At 38.2% G+C, this 17,084-nt stretch overlaps 1 protein-coding gene across 2 annotated transcripts in view; it reads right to left on the minus strand.

Annotated features, from left to right (window-relative positions):
* The window catches only part of Arf1 (ADP-ribosylation factor 1), a 74,476-nt gene that overhangs the window by 19,154 nt on the left and 38,238 nt on the right, over nucleotides 1-17,084 (minus strand). For both annotated transcript variants that reach the window (XM_067137651.2, XM_067137650.2), the window contains exon 3: nucleotides 14,614-14,723. In XM_067137651.2, the coding sequence (XP_066993752.1) occupies nucleotides 14,614-14,723 (110 nt within the window). The remainder of the gene's footprint in view (nucleotides 1-14,613; nucleotides 14,724-17,084) is intronic.

Genomic DNA, 17,084 nt, shown 5'->3' on the forward strand with positions numbered 1-17,084 from the left:
ATGTAATTTTAAGGTCATGCAGCAACCCAGTTTCTTAATTTTGGCACCTGACAGTCCTGGAAATTTCTAACAGAGGTACTGAAAGCACGGACTGCCTCTATCCAAACTCATCAAGTACTGCTTCATAATTCCTAATTGAATACCGAATTTACGCGAATAATCCCCCACACCCTAACTTTTAGGAAGTCTGACTTTGAAAAAACGTCAGACACAAAACCCGCACCCCAATTCTTTTTTTTAAAATATGCGGGTATTATTCGCGTAAATACGGTATGTAAAAGGGGGCAAAAACACACTTTGAGGATCAATTAATGAACGATTTACAAGGTTTCTTTCTCCAGACATTAACCGTTTCCTCTTGGGCCACTCGGACACTAACCAGTGACGATCCCTGCCCCGAGAGTCCCACTAACACAGAAAACACAGGAACTTAGTACATCCTCCTTGCTGCCCTAACACATTACGGACGGGAGACGAGTTAACTCGTATGCTCAGAGACATCTGTCGAAACTTCTGAAACTAGCTGGCAGTCAAGTTACTAGAATCTCAGTGTTGAACCTTTTGTGTTATTCCATGATAGCTTTGTGTTCATTTCTTCTTCTGTTTTATGATTCATTTGCTAAGTTTTGACCTCATGTTTACATCATTCAAGGAGCCATGTGGTGGGTAAGATGACGCTTTCCAGACTGAACACGAGCTTAGATGCAGGCAAGATTTTTAATGAATTATATCCGGATAAGTAACCGGATTGCCCCAGTCATGTTGACGACCGCGAGTTCGATGTTGAAAGCTATACTAACAAAAGTGTTTCGGTTGATAGTAATGATATGCGTCCTCCAAAACTTGATGTAGAGATGGTCGAGAACGAGGCTGAAAGTGATATTGTGAGCGTAAATGGAAGTACATACCTATCTATACGGATGAATGGGTGGAAAATAATAGTTCACCGACTTTATAGAGGATTTCCCAGGCAAAACAGTAAGTCTTTATGAACCTCAAAATGAGTACCGGTAATAGGGCTTACTTTGTGATTTCTCTGAACTTGTTGCCGAGCATACAAAATTGTATCACGAGCAAACTTCTCACATTAAAATATTTCCCGTAAGAGCTTGAAGTGGCCTGATGTAACAATACAACACGATTTTCTGGTTTATATTGATGAGACAGGTAAAAAAGTCATATTGGAAAAACTACTGGTCAACTGATCCCCTCATTTAAACAACCATATACAGTGAGTAGAAATAGATTTGAGCAGATACCACACCAGGAAATATTAGGACTCTTACCAAAGGTCTCCTGTAAATTTCACCATAATCAGTATAAGGTTAGTGAAGGTTTATATGTATGCGCTGTAGCATTATGTTACACAGAAAATGAACGGACAAAGGGGTTGAGCAGTGTGATGATCACCTGGTCTGCAATGTGCTAATATGATACTGCACACTTTTAAATCACAGCACAGTAACCATCTGTGTTCATTGTAGTTCAGTTTCTGCAACCCCATGGAAAAAGCAACTGGCACTGAAGCAAGTTTACTCCCATTGTGCAGAAGAACACCTTGGAGACTTCTTTTACTGGTATCAAACAGACTCCAGTCCTTTGCTTGGTAAATAGTTCCAAGACTACGAATGAAGCCAGGGATATCACAGCAAAACACAGGTTTGTCTTCGTGAACAAAAAACTGACGGAATCCTTCCTCCCGATTTCTGGAACAATATGAATTTGCCCCAGGAAGTAAAAAAATTCTCTTTTAATCTTGATTCTAAAAGCTCACTCTTTTCTTTAGCGAGGCTTAGGTCATGCACCAAATCATTTAAGTCACACTGATTATAAAGACGTGGAGTTTTATCCTCAACATCCGGTACAAAGGTATCACCATCCTCCGCACTTGATAACTAAGACACACACACTGGTAACTGTATTGGTGGTTTGGGGACAGGAATATTGGGTCCATGTGGTATGGAGGTTATGGCAGATGGAAGGCAGGGATACACAATGTGCTTTTCGTTTTTCGTACTGAACCCCGACACTTTACATACACAAAAATAACATTCGTCAAAATGATTTCTTTGTTCCGGCAAGTCACTGGAATTCCGAATGGCACTGACGGCAACAACCCATTGTACCATTGCCGCAGGTTTTCTACACGTTTTCCACACAATTTGGGGTGCTAAATTCGTCTTGAACACCCAAATTCATGTTAAAATATGCCCAGTATAGGCTTCTTTTAAATGGCGTAATATTTTGCTTCTGGCCTTTAATTGTATACTGGCAACATATAAGAGAAACTTGGGTTTGTTCACACATTTTCGCCTCCGAACATCACTGCCACTTGCCATTTTAATACAAACTCGTTTACTCAATCGACTTAAAAGTGCACGTTGTAACTTGTAGACAAAGGCGTGACACACATTCTCAGATTCTCCTCTCAGACTATGGAGGAACGCGATTTCAGCGTTTTGACCTTGCCTGACATTGCGCATGCGTGAACTGCAACTGTTCTAATTGTTCTTCCAGTGTTCCTGTACAATTACCCACTCCCCTCCAAAACAGAGCACATACAATATTTTCTCTCAGACATGTCCATACCTGCATTCCATACAACCAACCCAAACCTCATTTTTAACAACAACGAAGCTCCATTAGCATAAACATGAGACGGACTTGCGTCTGTACGCGATACAAAACAACCGGTATTTTTTACATAAAGACACTAAAAGTAACGTATATCACATACAATTACTTTTGCCGGATAATCTTTACAGCCCGGTGTAATTCATGGGAGTGTTTAACTCATGATGGGTCGCGTCTGGTCGTTTCAACCATTTCTGTTTATTTTGGTCAATCCTTCTGCGAACACTGTTTATTATACTTCCTACCCCTCAGTACCATTCAATGGACTCGTCCACACTTCTGTGACACCACTGCTAACTCTCTCCACTCCTAGCATGCATGACTAGCTGGCTAGCCGGTCGTTTCGTTCGCACGCGACTCTCTCACATTACCTGTCTCCGTTCTATTCAACCATACACGACTCATGGCATAGACTTATTTATAGTGCGGAAATGTACTGTTATCATTCACTGTTGAGTAGAGGGAGAAGGAGCATTATCTACATGTGTGTTAAATGAAATTAAACATTTTAAAAGTATTTTCCATAAACAGAACTTGAATTTTTATTTTCAATTTCATCAGCAAAAGCCAATCTCATTATCATAAAAAAAGTGTGAATAGTATGACCTTATATTATTGTAACAATAAATAGCGTATTAAGGAAGCGTTTGGTATTGATTTCTGGTCGAAACGACCGTACGAGACTCCTGACGTTACATTCGGCACGCGACCCCCTGCGAGTTAAATATCCAATCAGGTAGGATATTGAACACTAAAGTGTCAGTCAATGTTTTCGTGTAGCAGACAAGTCTGGGTAGAACAGGAAATTTGTGCTTGCAGCCACATTCCTCATCCTTGCATTCTACCCATCTAACAACAGTACAGAAAGTTCTTTAGTCATCTGAATAATGAGAAGTTACATCTAGCCCTACATGAAAATTGTGAAAATATCAATTTGTGTTCTTACGGGACGAGGCATTTGCTTTGATCACTTTTTAAAACCTTATCCCCAGAAAGACAGATCATGGTAAAAGTTCCAGAATAATTAGTTTGAGATTACAAACGTTACACACTGCTATTAATACAAAGGCAGATAACTTATGCTATGTCATGATGACTAATCGAGTTCTACATAATTTTTAAGGCGAAGAGCTAATGAACATATTGCCAATATAACACGCAGAGACAACGTATTGACTTTCACACTATACAACAAATATCGACTAAACGAAGCAGTCGAGCTACCTAATTTTCAACACACTACACCAAGAAACCCAAGTAAATCTGCTTTACAAAAGAGAGAAAACAGGGATCGATACAAAGTCAATTTCAATTCAGAAGAAAGTCTTCCATGGGAAGAACAAATGTAGCATGCTCGGGCAAAAGAGTATGTCAAAAAATGTAACTTTACAGTAGAAGCATTTTTTTTCTTTATTCAAGTACTATACCTACTCCAAAGCATGTAAGTGTTTAAAAATGTTAGGTTCTTAGTCTAAATGCTGTAAAATAAATAAAAATTTATTTCAATGCAACATTCTAGAAAACTGTTTTACTACCTACAGTTTCTCACTTATACTGTTTGGACCATTCATGTTTTCAGGTTCAGAATAGCTAATAAAAGTACATAAAAAAGTACATAAAATTGTAGGCCTATATATAAACATAATGAAATTGCTCTAATTTCAAGCAAGAGATATAAAAAGTGTCACGAAATTAAAAGCACTAACATGATGCTAAAAATGCTGTCCGTAAGCGTTCTGAGGCATTCGGCGAACTCTATCTTTAAACTGGCTTTCCTTCATCACCTATCACTGAATTACAGCATAATGTTTGGTTCTAGCTTCTTCATCTTCGTTTCTTCCCCATCTGGATAAATGTCTGCAATATTGGATGTTTGCATATCTTTATAGAACTGATGGAAAGTACTTTGAATAAGAGGAAGCAAGTCTAAAATGGCCTTTCTCTTCCCCTTAGAAACGGGAAGTTTGCCGTTGTTGCACTTGTCTAAGCTCTTCTATGCGCCCTCTTCTTTTGAGGTCCAAAGTTCTAAACGAGTCCTCTTTTTTCAGTGTAGTTCTCAAGTACTCTACACCCCCATCCCTGGTATAGCGTATCCACTTTACATTACACCAGCTGAAAGGATTATACCATCAGTATCCTTTTTGCGGTGCATAAATGAAGTTCTTTACAGGCCTCCAAAATCCAGAAAGTCTTTGTGGGAAAGATCGATGACCTGAAACTTCATTCTTTCCCACAGAACGTATCAGCTGGCTCCAGTCATGGCGATGATAGATAGGAAATGGCAGGCTCTTCTTCTGCTTCTCTATGAGCCCATGGTCAACATCACAATCTAAGTGGCTATGGCACTAACCATGAATTTATGATCTATCAATTCTAAGTTTTTGTTATCGTTCAGTGCACAGAAAAACATAGCGGAAACATGGGAGTTCTTATTTTGCCCCCTGCATGTGTCCAAGTACATGGTAACCTTCTTAACCTCTGATGGAAGGCCTATAAATTGTTCATAAATGCAGGTTGCCACCTGATTTGCCCCTCGTCCTCCCTCAGTCTCATTTCCCCAAGTAGTATGTTGCATCTTTCTTGCTTGTTTCGTACATAGTGAGATTAAAGATCCACAATCGTCGTTTATAAAAAGAAACAGATGTCTGAAGAAATGGTGTTGGTAAACACTGTTGCATATCGAACGAGTAGCACCGGGCTGTAAGGTCTTTGCACGACTGTCTTCGTCCTTTGCTAAACAAGGTGCATCTCCTTTATGACAACGTGCAAGTTCATTTTCCAGTTTTAATTTCTCTTCTTGGTCTTCCTCAAATCTTTTTTGTATGTGTTTAAAACATCACATTTGTGGCTCGTGTCTACTATGGGTTTCTTAAAAGAAATGTTCATTTTATGGAACTCTTTCGTATATCGGACGGGATACAGGGTCGCATGTGTTCTCACACTACAACTTATACATTATTTGCATATTTAGGTTGGGGCGGTAGATATAGACGACTGGTTTTCCGCCTCGTGTAGTGCGACTCGTATGCTGGGAAAGATGAGATGTTCTGCTAAACTTCTTTTAATTTACTGTCATCGTGTTTGTTAGCCGGTGGGTGTCGCCCCCTCCGATCTGGTTGGATTGCACCAGGCACACTAGGTTTTGATTTGCGATAACTGCAACGAACATTTGTGATACATCAAGTGTCCGCATGAAGCAGTCTCTACAAACCCTAAATCTCTCACCATCAACTCTGAAATGAAACAGGTGAGTCGATTTCCTAGTTTTTTGTCTATGTGGATCATTTGTGCGTTTCCGCGATGTAGCTGGCTGTTTCGTTTCTACGAGTTGAGCGATGTAATTAGCTCTTTTGTTTCTGTCACCCAAAGACCAAAAATCATCAAACAGCTGAGGCATCCATTTCCAAAGGGTTCCTTGTCCACCCATATGAAAAATTCATGTTATGGCATCAATGGCTTCGTCTATGCATCATATACGGATTGATACTTGTCTTACGGAACCAAAACGGCCCAAAACCCTCGAAAATTGCATTTGAATATCCTATGCAGTTCCAAGGTGTCCCTTGTCCAATGCCAGAAATCCAATATGGCAGACATAATAATATACAGTAACAAACTGTTACTTGTCCCATTGCGAGGGTAAGCAAGCTGCACTACTGAGTTCCAAAGTGACCCTTGTCCATGTGTTTGATATCCTATTACCATACTTTATTATAAATGGAATTATGAACTATTTGCTTTATTTCAATGAATAATACATGTTTTCCAGTTGGCAGCATTGCTTTCGTAGATAAATAAAATCAAAACATTCTATTTTCAACGAACAGAAAGCCTGTAATGTTTATGTGAATTATTGGTTAGAATTAGGTGAGTAATTGCAATGTGCTTATGTTTTTTATACTTCATTATTTAGTGTACTTTATTAGTTTCATAACGAGAATTCTGGTTTTAGAATGTAAGTCAATATCAATTGCAGACATGATGCAAGAACCAACACGCAGAGAAAATGAGGTTAGGCGAGAAGGAACAATGACACCATGTCCTAAAGGAAAGGCCAGAAAAAAAGAACGAAATCCAGTGTTATGGAAGTAGAATGTGCATAAAAGAACTCTTTACTCTTCAAAGTGCCTCCCAAAATTACCAGATTGCCAACACAAGGACCGCAATGATCTCCACTCCACTCCAGGACTGATTAAGAATGTTGCTGATTCAGCTGAATAATTGTGGATATGTTGGTTTCTAAACAGCAATATAATCTATTTTCAAGTTTTATGAATAAATTACCTAACATTACAGCAAGAATAATTGTTATTCTTATCGTTAAAACAGTAATTTTAATTCATACAGAAACAAAGTCTCCCTTGTCCACTTCATACTGTTCCAATATGGCCCTTGTCCATCTTGCAGTTCCAAATGGCACCTTGTCCAAGTTATATTTTTTATTTTACAAAGAATCGTGCGGTTCTATAAGCTGTGATCCCTCCAAAAGGCTTCCATGATCAAAAGTAAAAGGTGGGCAAAATATGAGCATACAATAAGCAGTACGTCTGAAAAACATTTTTCGCGTTTTCCCAACAATTTCACTTCTTGGACAAGGAACCCTTTGGAAATGGACGCCTCAGCTCTTCCCTGATAAGTTTCTTCCTGTGGATCGCCTCCAGAAACTTCTTGCACTTCATCCGACAGTTCTTAAATGGCTTTGACCTCTTAGCTGTTATAACATTACCCTTTGCGATTACATATTCCTTCCCTGTATTTCTACTCAATTTTCTCTCAGCTCTGAGTATTCTGGAAAACACTGCAACACGATTCCTCACTTTTTTTGTATGAATTTGAGAGCTAGAAGGGCCTTCGTTTTGCGGACTGCCTGAATCGCTGCTTTCGGGTGTATATAGGTCTTGTCACGATTAGAATCGTCGAAGTTGGATATTTCACTGTGGTTTGCATTAGAATTTTTAACCAGTTTTGTACAAAAGTTGCTGGCATTTTTAAGAGTGGTCGAAGTCAGTGAACTGAATTCTATGGCACACTGTTCGTCACTGTCACTGTTCAGGAGCTTCTCAACTTCTTCAGCTATTTCCATCTGTTCATAGTTAAGTTCCGAGGAAGACCATGAACCGACTTCTCTGAGTTCAGGTGAGAAAACTCCATTGGATTCATGTTGAACTGAAGTGACAAGAACAACCAACATCCTGTCACTTAACATATAATGTAAGGCAAAGAATTTGTAAAATTAAAAAAAGAACAGATACCAACTCCAGTATCTTCTTAGCCCTTGATACCATGTTGCATCACAAAACATCCATCCATACAGCAGGAAACCTACTTTATTTGCCACAGCAAGTCACAGCTGAACTAATCCTTCTGATAATTTTAAACACTAATGAACAACAAAAATAACCGGAGTTATTTGGTGTTGTTAATGCATCAATATGTGCACAGAATTTTATCCAACAATCATAATCAAGGAGAGAAATGACTTGTACTCTTTTACTCCATATGACTTGTAGGAAGGTGCAGTGGTATAAACAGTACATGTTGACATATACTGTTCTGACCAAGCAAATAAATTCCTTTCTCAGTTATACTATTTCTACCATGTGCCCTTACAGCTCATTGCTTCTCTTCAGACTTATATCACGTTTACCATAGCTGTATGACGACTACCTCACAGAATCTGGACTTCTCATTTTGGCAATTTTTTGACTTATACTCTTTTGCCCGAGCATGCTAGAAATGTTGAGATCAAGGAAAGCCTAAATGATTCCCACATACTACTGTAAACTATTACAATAATATCGATACCTTAATGCACAATTGTGCAAAGTCTAATCTTTTGTGATTCTGACATTGGTACTGTAGGAAACCTGGTGGGATGCTGCTTCAAGTGCACTCAAATTCCTTGTGCAAATCTATGGCAAAAACTATATAAATTCGCAAAATTAAAAACTGCCATCTCCATGCGCGCTTTGTTTGTAAGAGCACAGAAATTCCAAGTCCAAGCGATTTCAATTCTTTGAGATTTCAAGTGCGCATTTGACTGTGTTTTTTTCTTGTTTAATTCACTGTCAGAATGTGTATTTAGATCTATTTTCAAACAATCTGAACCACCATTAGCAATTTTTATTCCCAAAAAGGACCAAGGCTCTAAGTGTAAAGAGGCAGAACGCACTAAAACCACTACAACCAATCAGAAGTATACAGACCACATCACTCGTAAACTTGAAATTCGGGAAATGAAAGATGAAGACACTAAAAGTGCAGCTGATAACCCAAAATTAGTATGTGGAAGTTTTGATCTTCAGGCCATACTTCAAATCCCTTTTGCAGGTGATTGCCAAATTTATTATAAAAGGAAGCTCTCTTTATAATTTCAGTTTATGACTCATTACAAAATGGAACTTGCTTTTTGTGGGATGAGACCAACGGAAAAAAAGGCAGTGCTGAAATCGGGAGCTGTCTACTTACTTATATAGCATATCTAATTCCAGAAGTTGAGCATCTAATCCTGTGTGCAGACGCTTGTGGTGGGCAGAACAGGAACTCTATGCCATGAATACAAGGTTACACTCCAATCTGAAAATGCTGGATCTAAAATTTATGGAAAGTGGCCACAGTTACCTAGAGGCCAATTCCATTCATGCCACAACTGAAAGGGTGAGAAAACACAAAAACATTTATACTCTTTATGAGTAAAAAATTGTCATGGAAACGGCCAGAAAGAAACCACACCCTTACATTGTACACCAACGGGACTACAGCAGCGTTTACGATTCAGATTCATTGACAAAATGCGTAATAAACAGAAAGAAAAAAAAAAATTCCAAGCACGAAAATATCAATTGGTTACACAAAGTGGTTTCGCTTCATACAAGGTAGCAAGTCGGTTAAGTATTCTGTGAAGGACTAATTCCGTGAATGCAGGTTAATCCCAAGAGTATAAAATGGGATGGAATCACTCTTCAACCAAAATACAGACAGCTGCTACCTATATCACTTCAAAAAAAAGGAGAGATTTGTTGACTATGTTAAAAACTGGATTCATCCCAACTGAATATAAGGAGTTTTACAACACTTTACCTTCAGCAAAGAGAGTTCATGACGAAGCTGTTTTGGCAGCCGTAAGAATGGATGAGGTAAATGAAGAGGACTAGAGGATAGCAAATACTCTTTGGATTGAAAATCAGTGCAAAATTCAATTTCTCTTGCTGCGATGTATGCAAAAATGGTTCCATAACAGTTGTCTCTAATATAGGAGAAGTTTGATTTTTTACTGAAAAAAATTCAACTTAGTAATAATCCTACATTCCATAATGTATGTATTCTTAAATTAGATGAATGAATGCATCTTCTATTGAATTTCTGACCTGGTTTATAATTTTAGAAGATAAGACAGTAATTTATCCTATGTCCAATAAAACTGCATTAACAAGTGCTCAATTGTGCCATGTCCTGACATCAGCACAAATAATCACATTTAGAAAGAATGTATTCAAATTTCTAACAAACTGATTAGAAAAACACTTCTGAGAGATTATACCTAAAAAGTCAGTACCACCAAAGAATAATGTATCATCCGATATCGAAACACGAGTTTGAAACTTTGTTTTTGCATTTCCCACAATTTAAGAAATCTGGACTTGGCACTTCTGTGCTTTAAGGTGATATATCTGATTTTACTGTTCATGTGCTTCTTGGCAAAGAGAAAGGTTATCACCAACACCAGATTTAATGCTCATGTCAAATGGTTCCTCTGCCATGTTTGAAATGCCCCGATCCAGAATTTCCTGGTAAAGAGCAGCAAATCATAGTACCACATTTTTGCGCGTAATTAACACACTTTTTTGACAAAAAATACAGGCAAAAACTTCAGATGCATAAATTATTCAAGGAATTTAGATATATAAAAATTATTTACAATTCATTTACATTTAAAAGATACATCAAATCTCATTTGCAATTACCGCCACTTGGCGTAAAATTCCGGCGTGATAATTTTGCTGAAAAGTCAAATAGGGTTCCTCAGGTAAGTTAGACATGTGGGTTTGAAGTACCTATACTGGAAAATATTCTCCCCGTACGAGCTGACAATACGACCTGAAGTGAAATAAACTAATAAATCTACAATTCATGTATGACATAACATACCGGCAAAAAAAAAAAACTGTCCAACACGAGAAGGGCCGGGCATCGAAGGAGGGACCCTACAAGATTTCTCCAAACAGTTCATATCCAATCTTGTACGAGTGACGTGTCCATCCACCCTTTTTTCTTGATTACGAACGAGGATAACTAGCGGAAATTTTGCTTTAGGCAGTTTTTCGTTTTAGAACAACGTAAGGTACAAGCTTTCTACCATCAGCTGTTACAGCAAGTATTGCAGTACATCGTTTTTCGCTTCCGGTAACACGTACGATAACACTATGTTCCTTTCTTATCGATCATTCTTTGTTATAGATTGTTGGACTTTGTGGCATATGGAAACTGATTGGCGTTTGACCAGCAGTTCCTATTAGGGAGATCAAACATTCCTTCACTTAATGCACCTCAATCACAAAGCGACGAAATTGGTTGAAATCATTAGTATTTTTGGCATAATGTTGTTCTTCTCCAAAGAGGAAGTCCATTTCTCTTCATAAAATTAAACAAGCCTCGGCTAACCTTCAAATCCGAGACATCGATTCCATGTGCAGCGGCTACTTCTTATTCTTTAAAATACACCATTTCGTGAGAAACGGCTTATCCAACGTTGTGTAATGAAATCATATATTTAAGCAGATCCTCCTCTACTTGCGGAAAGTTGCAGCACCAAGCTTGATAGCTGCAGTCGCGTAAGTGCAGCCAGTATCCAGTAGGTAGTGGGTTCAAGCCCCCCACTGATGGCAGCCCTGAAGATTGTTTTCTGTGGTTTCCCATTTTCACACCAGGCAAATGCTGGGGCTGTACCTTAAGGCCCTGGCTGCTTCCTTCCCACTCCTAGCCCTCTCCTGTCCCATCGTCGCCATAGGACCTATATGTGTCTGTGCGATGTAAAGCAACTTTTTTTTAAAAAATCTGTTACCGTGACAGCGCACGTTGCATTCAGACACTGAATACTTGCGGCCCGCTGCCCTATGCCCGTATGTTTCGTCGTAACTGATCACTGCGAGTTTGTATGATGCAGTATTACTCAAATACTTTCTCACTGTGGACTAAGAAACAATCGAGATCAGGGAATGTCCCATATACAAAACACTTGTAAAATGTGTTTGTATCAGACTGGAATAGAACGTCACTAGTCACTTCTGGGTTGATTCTCTCGCTGAACTAGTGCAGTGGGATTTCCTGCCGACTAATAACAGAACGTTGCCCGTATCTGGAATGCCTGCTTTTGCAATAGGAAGGCTGCTAGTTGAGTAGATTACATTTTTATTTCGAAACTCAATTGGAGCTATGTGATGAATGTTCCAGGAAGTGGCACCATCAAATACGTGAACATTTCCTTTTCTCCACTTTGGATCCAAAAGTATTGGGATGTGTAAATTATGCAAGGGCGTTAATTATGCGAGAAAATACAGTATCATAGCGGGTTTACAATCACAAACTTTCTTCAGCTCTTTAATAAAGGTACCATGAAAATCCTATTTTCATGGGGGGGGGGGGGAGGTTCAACGCTTCATTTTTCTAGTTTATATTTGTGTAAACACTGGATTTAATTCTCCAGACATGACAATTGCATGAATTAATTAATTCTTTTGCCTAACAATGTGAATCAACCATGGTGAAAAAAGTAAAAAGAAAAATGACTAGAGCTACAAAGAACACACACTTCAGCTGATTCTTCTGGCACTCAAGTCATGGAACAACTGCATGTATGATTCAATGCAAACGAGTAGTTTACGCATACCTGCATGCGCACCTAACTGGACGAGTGATGAAGTTCCTGCCAGCATGCTTCCTTCGATCCAAAACTGTCATTTATATTTACAATGTTACTTCAACCTCTGATAATTCCCACACAATCACACACGCAAAACCACACGTGTAAAGGGTCCTCATTTATTCATGGGTTCAGAAGTACCTTCTCTTATCACAGATCATAGTGTTGCCCTGGAGTATAACTTCGGCCAGTCTTTCAGTACAGCGAAAATAATGCTGCGTTTCCGATAAACAAAGAAAATAGTACTTTTTATATTATGAATTAATAGTAAATTTTCTACATAAATTTGAGAGTTCAAGAATTTCATCATAGGATTGAAATAGGTCATTCTGACATTGCTGTGCATTCCCCTAAGCTACTTGCTCCTAGGCCTACATGAACTATTGAATTTAGACTATCTCAAGAACAATATTGCCAATGAAATAAGCCACGTCACACAGAAATGTTACAGGTTACCAACAGATTCATTAGCAGGTACAATTCAGAAAAGTCCACCTCACTGATTGTCCATGTAAGAAATTGTTTTACTAATGTTACCAAAGCATTCAAAAATGTGAATAAAAAGGTCACTCATATGCACGACTATTCACATATGAACACAAACTGCAGTTTTTCGCCTTTTCTCCTGATTTCTCAGTTTGAATATGCAAATAGTAATCGCAAGTGTTCTGTACACTTAGGAATGTAAATATTTAACTTTTAATTCTCCAACACATTTCCCACTCCTTCCTCTATTGCTACTATAGATTAGACAAAAGTTATGAAAAAAGAAACATGAATACAGTAAAACCTTGTTAATTTGAAGTCGTTGGGACGCAAAAATCGGACTTCGAATTACGTAATTTTGAATTAACTGCCAACACATACTTCGGAAACGCCAATCCTTGCAACGTCACAATCTATATTCTAAGACCTGCCACTGCATGCAATTAACCTTGATTCAAAGTTTAAAGCTCTCAAATGCCATGGGAAAAATCTACTTCCAAAATGTATCCAATCAGGTGCATTTACGGTATTCAAATAATGCACTTGGATAGCTCACCAGCGAACACAACCTCACGCAATGAAATCAAAAGAAAGAAAACATGATTCAAAGACGAGAAATCTATACTGGCTCCCCTGTGCAAATGCTTTATTCATTGGATTACTGTACTGTATGCATTTTAGATAACTTATGCTTGCACGGAAAGTACCCGATGCCCTTAAAACATCGCGGCTTATCGAACTTTCCTATGACAGGGGAAGGAAGTCTCTCCCTTCCATGTGCACTGCATAGCAACAGTACATTTCCCGGCTGGGAATTCTCTCCTTTAAAACCATAAGACCGTTTGGCCTCAGCATTTAAGAAAACTAAAATAAACAAACAATGCAGTTTCATCGGCAATGACAATATTGTTTGGTGCATACGAACCGATTATAGGCTATAAGCCATGCTTTTTCGCCAACTGTCTGCGTCGCCAGTGTTCGCGGATTTTACCTCTCCCCACACTGCCTGCTACGTGATATTGTGGTGTTCCTTAAAACACCGAATACAAAATAATTATGATTCCGCTCGAACATAGCAACATACATAGGAAGCAAACCATACACACGCCGAAGTAGGTGAAAGTGCGCCAAGTTACCACTTCACGTTAGGGAAGACGCGTTCTTTCACGACGCGGAGACATTTTGAATTTAAATTACTCTGTAAAATACCTTTTTTTTAATGTAAAGGCAGTTTTGAATTAAAAGTCTGAATTTCGGTGACGGGACCGACATTGTTCTTCGAATTACGAATTATCCGTATTTAAGTAACATGCAAAACAGCACCTCGTGTTTCCGGGAACAGAGCTGCTTCGAATTAGGCGAGATTTTGAATTAACCGATTTCAAATTATCGAGGTTCTACTGTACAGACATATCAGAATGAAAATTTTAATATGAATTTTTAGGAAGCCTCAGTCCCGTCTTGAAAACTCACCAGCATTGTGCTCAGCACTATGGGAGTATGGTGTCATCATACAGCATTCCAGAAATAAAATATCTAAAAGAATATAGCAAGATTTTAATTTAAAGAAATACCTGAGTATTCTGGAAGTAATGTCGCCAGAGGGGTCTGATTTTGTCTTGGCCACCAACATCCCATACAGTAAAACTGATGTTCTTGTATTCAACAGTTTCAACATTAAAACCTGTAACAAGTACAAAACAAATCTAACTGAATGGATCTACATAAATCTGGAAGAACTCTTGTAACAAGCATTTGGAAAGCCTCAGTCCCGTCTTGAAAACTCACCAGCATGGTGCTGAGCACTATGGGAGTAGGGTATCATCATATAGCATGTCACAAATCATTACTTATAAGATATAAATAAGCTTCACTGAACACCAATAGCGAGAAGCAAACACCAATCTGTTAACCCTAGAACTTGCAACCGTCAAATATTCCACACTTCAGTCCTTACTATAGTGGCACTGTCAAATATTTGACATGTTTGTATTTCTTCATGCATTTTCTTAATTCAACAGATGTCTGTCATCACAAGTCTACTTTTTGTTGTTCGATGTCTACAGCAGCCACAAGTTGTTTCATTCATATTTACAACCATTTTGGTCACTATTTCACAGAAATAAATGAGTGCAGTTTTCCGACTATCTGTTTGAGCACCATTGCTGTAGTGTTTGGAAACAAACTCACAGGCTCTGCTCTGCTATACTATTTCATTTTATTCTGTAGTTTTCCCATTCAGTGAGCTATTTACTTCTGTATATATATATTTGTTTATATAGATTTTTAGTACAGCATGTGCATAAATATGGCATCATTACAGGAAATTAGTGATGGAAGTAGTGCAAAATTTGTTGGAAGATTAAAGTGACCGACGATATTGAGAATGAAGCAACAGATTCAGAGTCAGATTCGGAATGTTTATTAGCGATTTCTTCGCATCAATATCGGAAACAGAATGACAACTGGCTTGCCATAAGCAACCTACCGTAACATGGTCTGAAGTCACTCTTCCAAATGATTGCATGCCAACACATTTTCCCTAATATTTTCAAGAATAAGGCTCTCAGAATTACAGAACTTTTGCTACTTCATTACATATAAATTGACAATCTGTGCACATCAGTTTGTTTGCGACATGTTTCGGTTTCGTGTAAATATGATAATAGCTTTATTATTATTATTATTATTATTAAGAATTTAGACCGTACATTTGCTAGTCAAAATATTTCTGCAATTCTATGTCAACACGACAATCCTTAGTGCATTAGCTTTACTTTGCATCATTTTACAATTGAAACAAAAATTGTATGCATTCTTTAGGCAAAATTATGCAAGAAAAGATGAAAGAAATCAAAATTCTAAAATCGCAGAATAAACTGTAACCTGCCCCTACAGCAAATGGCTGGAAGTCTAAGAACTTCATAGAAAAACACCCAAAAATTAAAATATTGTTAATAGTAATACTGTAAAAAGATATATATACACACAATATATTGGGTTGTTTCATGAGCTAGAAAGCAGAAAAGCAAGCTACTATAAGAAAAGTGGAATAGTACTTAATGTATCACACGTTAAATTAGAAAGTTGAGGATTCAATCCATAATTAAAGGCCATTTCATATAACATACAGGGTTACTCAAAAAGAAGGAACAGATTTCAAACATTTATTTCTTCCAAACTACAAAAGGTAGAACCACAATTCCAACGTTCCTGGACAGACAAAGGTTTAATATTTGAAGAATCCATGCAGAAGTGCCGCAGCTGCAAGTTCTAATGCTGGCCTAATTGCGTGCGGCGCGCTGGTCTTGTCCGCTGGAGTGTGAGCAAATGGTGACAACAGGAAAATGCATTTTGTGTGCTGCAATTAGCAAAACTAGAGACCATTATTGGAGTTCAACGGGCTTTTCACCGTCACTTTAATAAACAACCACCTCAGCATAAGCAGATTTACCAGTGGCATCGAAAGTTCGAAGAAGATTTGCACCTGCAAAGGGAAAAGCACGGGACGTCCATGCACATCGAATGAAAATGTCCAGCGTATTCATGTAGTTAACAAAAGGAGCCCACCAAGAAATATACAACACGAGGAAGCAAGGAACTTAACATTCCTCAACCAATGGTATGGAGAGTTCTGAAACAGTCTGCAACTGAAGGCGTACAAACTGCAATTTTTGCAGAAATTGCATCCAGACGACCACAACAAAAGGTATGACTTTTGCATTAGCATGCTAGATGATATAGAAGACAAAATTTCTGAACAATTCATTTTTTTCAGATTAATGCAGTTTTCATCTTTCCGGTGAAGTTAATCGACATAACGTTAGAATTTGGGCAAGTAAAAATCCTACATGCTTCAAGACTGGTTATTTCCTCAAATGGAAGATGATTCCGATGACCATCTCCATGCAAGACTGTAAACCGCCTCATTTCTCTAGGGGACAGTTAGGAATTTCATAATGTTCTGTATTGAACTGGGATTACAATGAATTAAATATATTTTGGATCCACCTTTTCAATACAGTAATAGTTTGTTATGTGAATT

This window comes from Anabrus simplex, chromosome 1, assembly GCF_040414725.1.
Source record: "Anabrus simplex isolate iqAnaSimp1 chromosome 1, ASM4041472v1, whole genome shotgun sequence".
NCBI classification, from domain to species: Eukaryota; Metazoa; Arthropoda; class Insecta; order Orthoptera; family Tettigoniidae; genus Anabrus; species Anabrus simplex.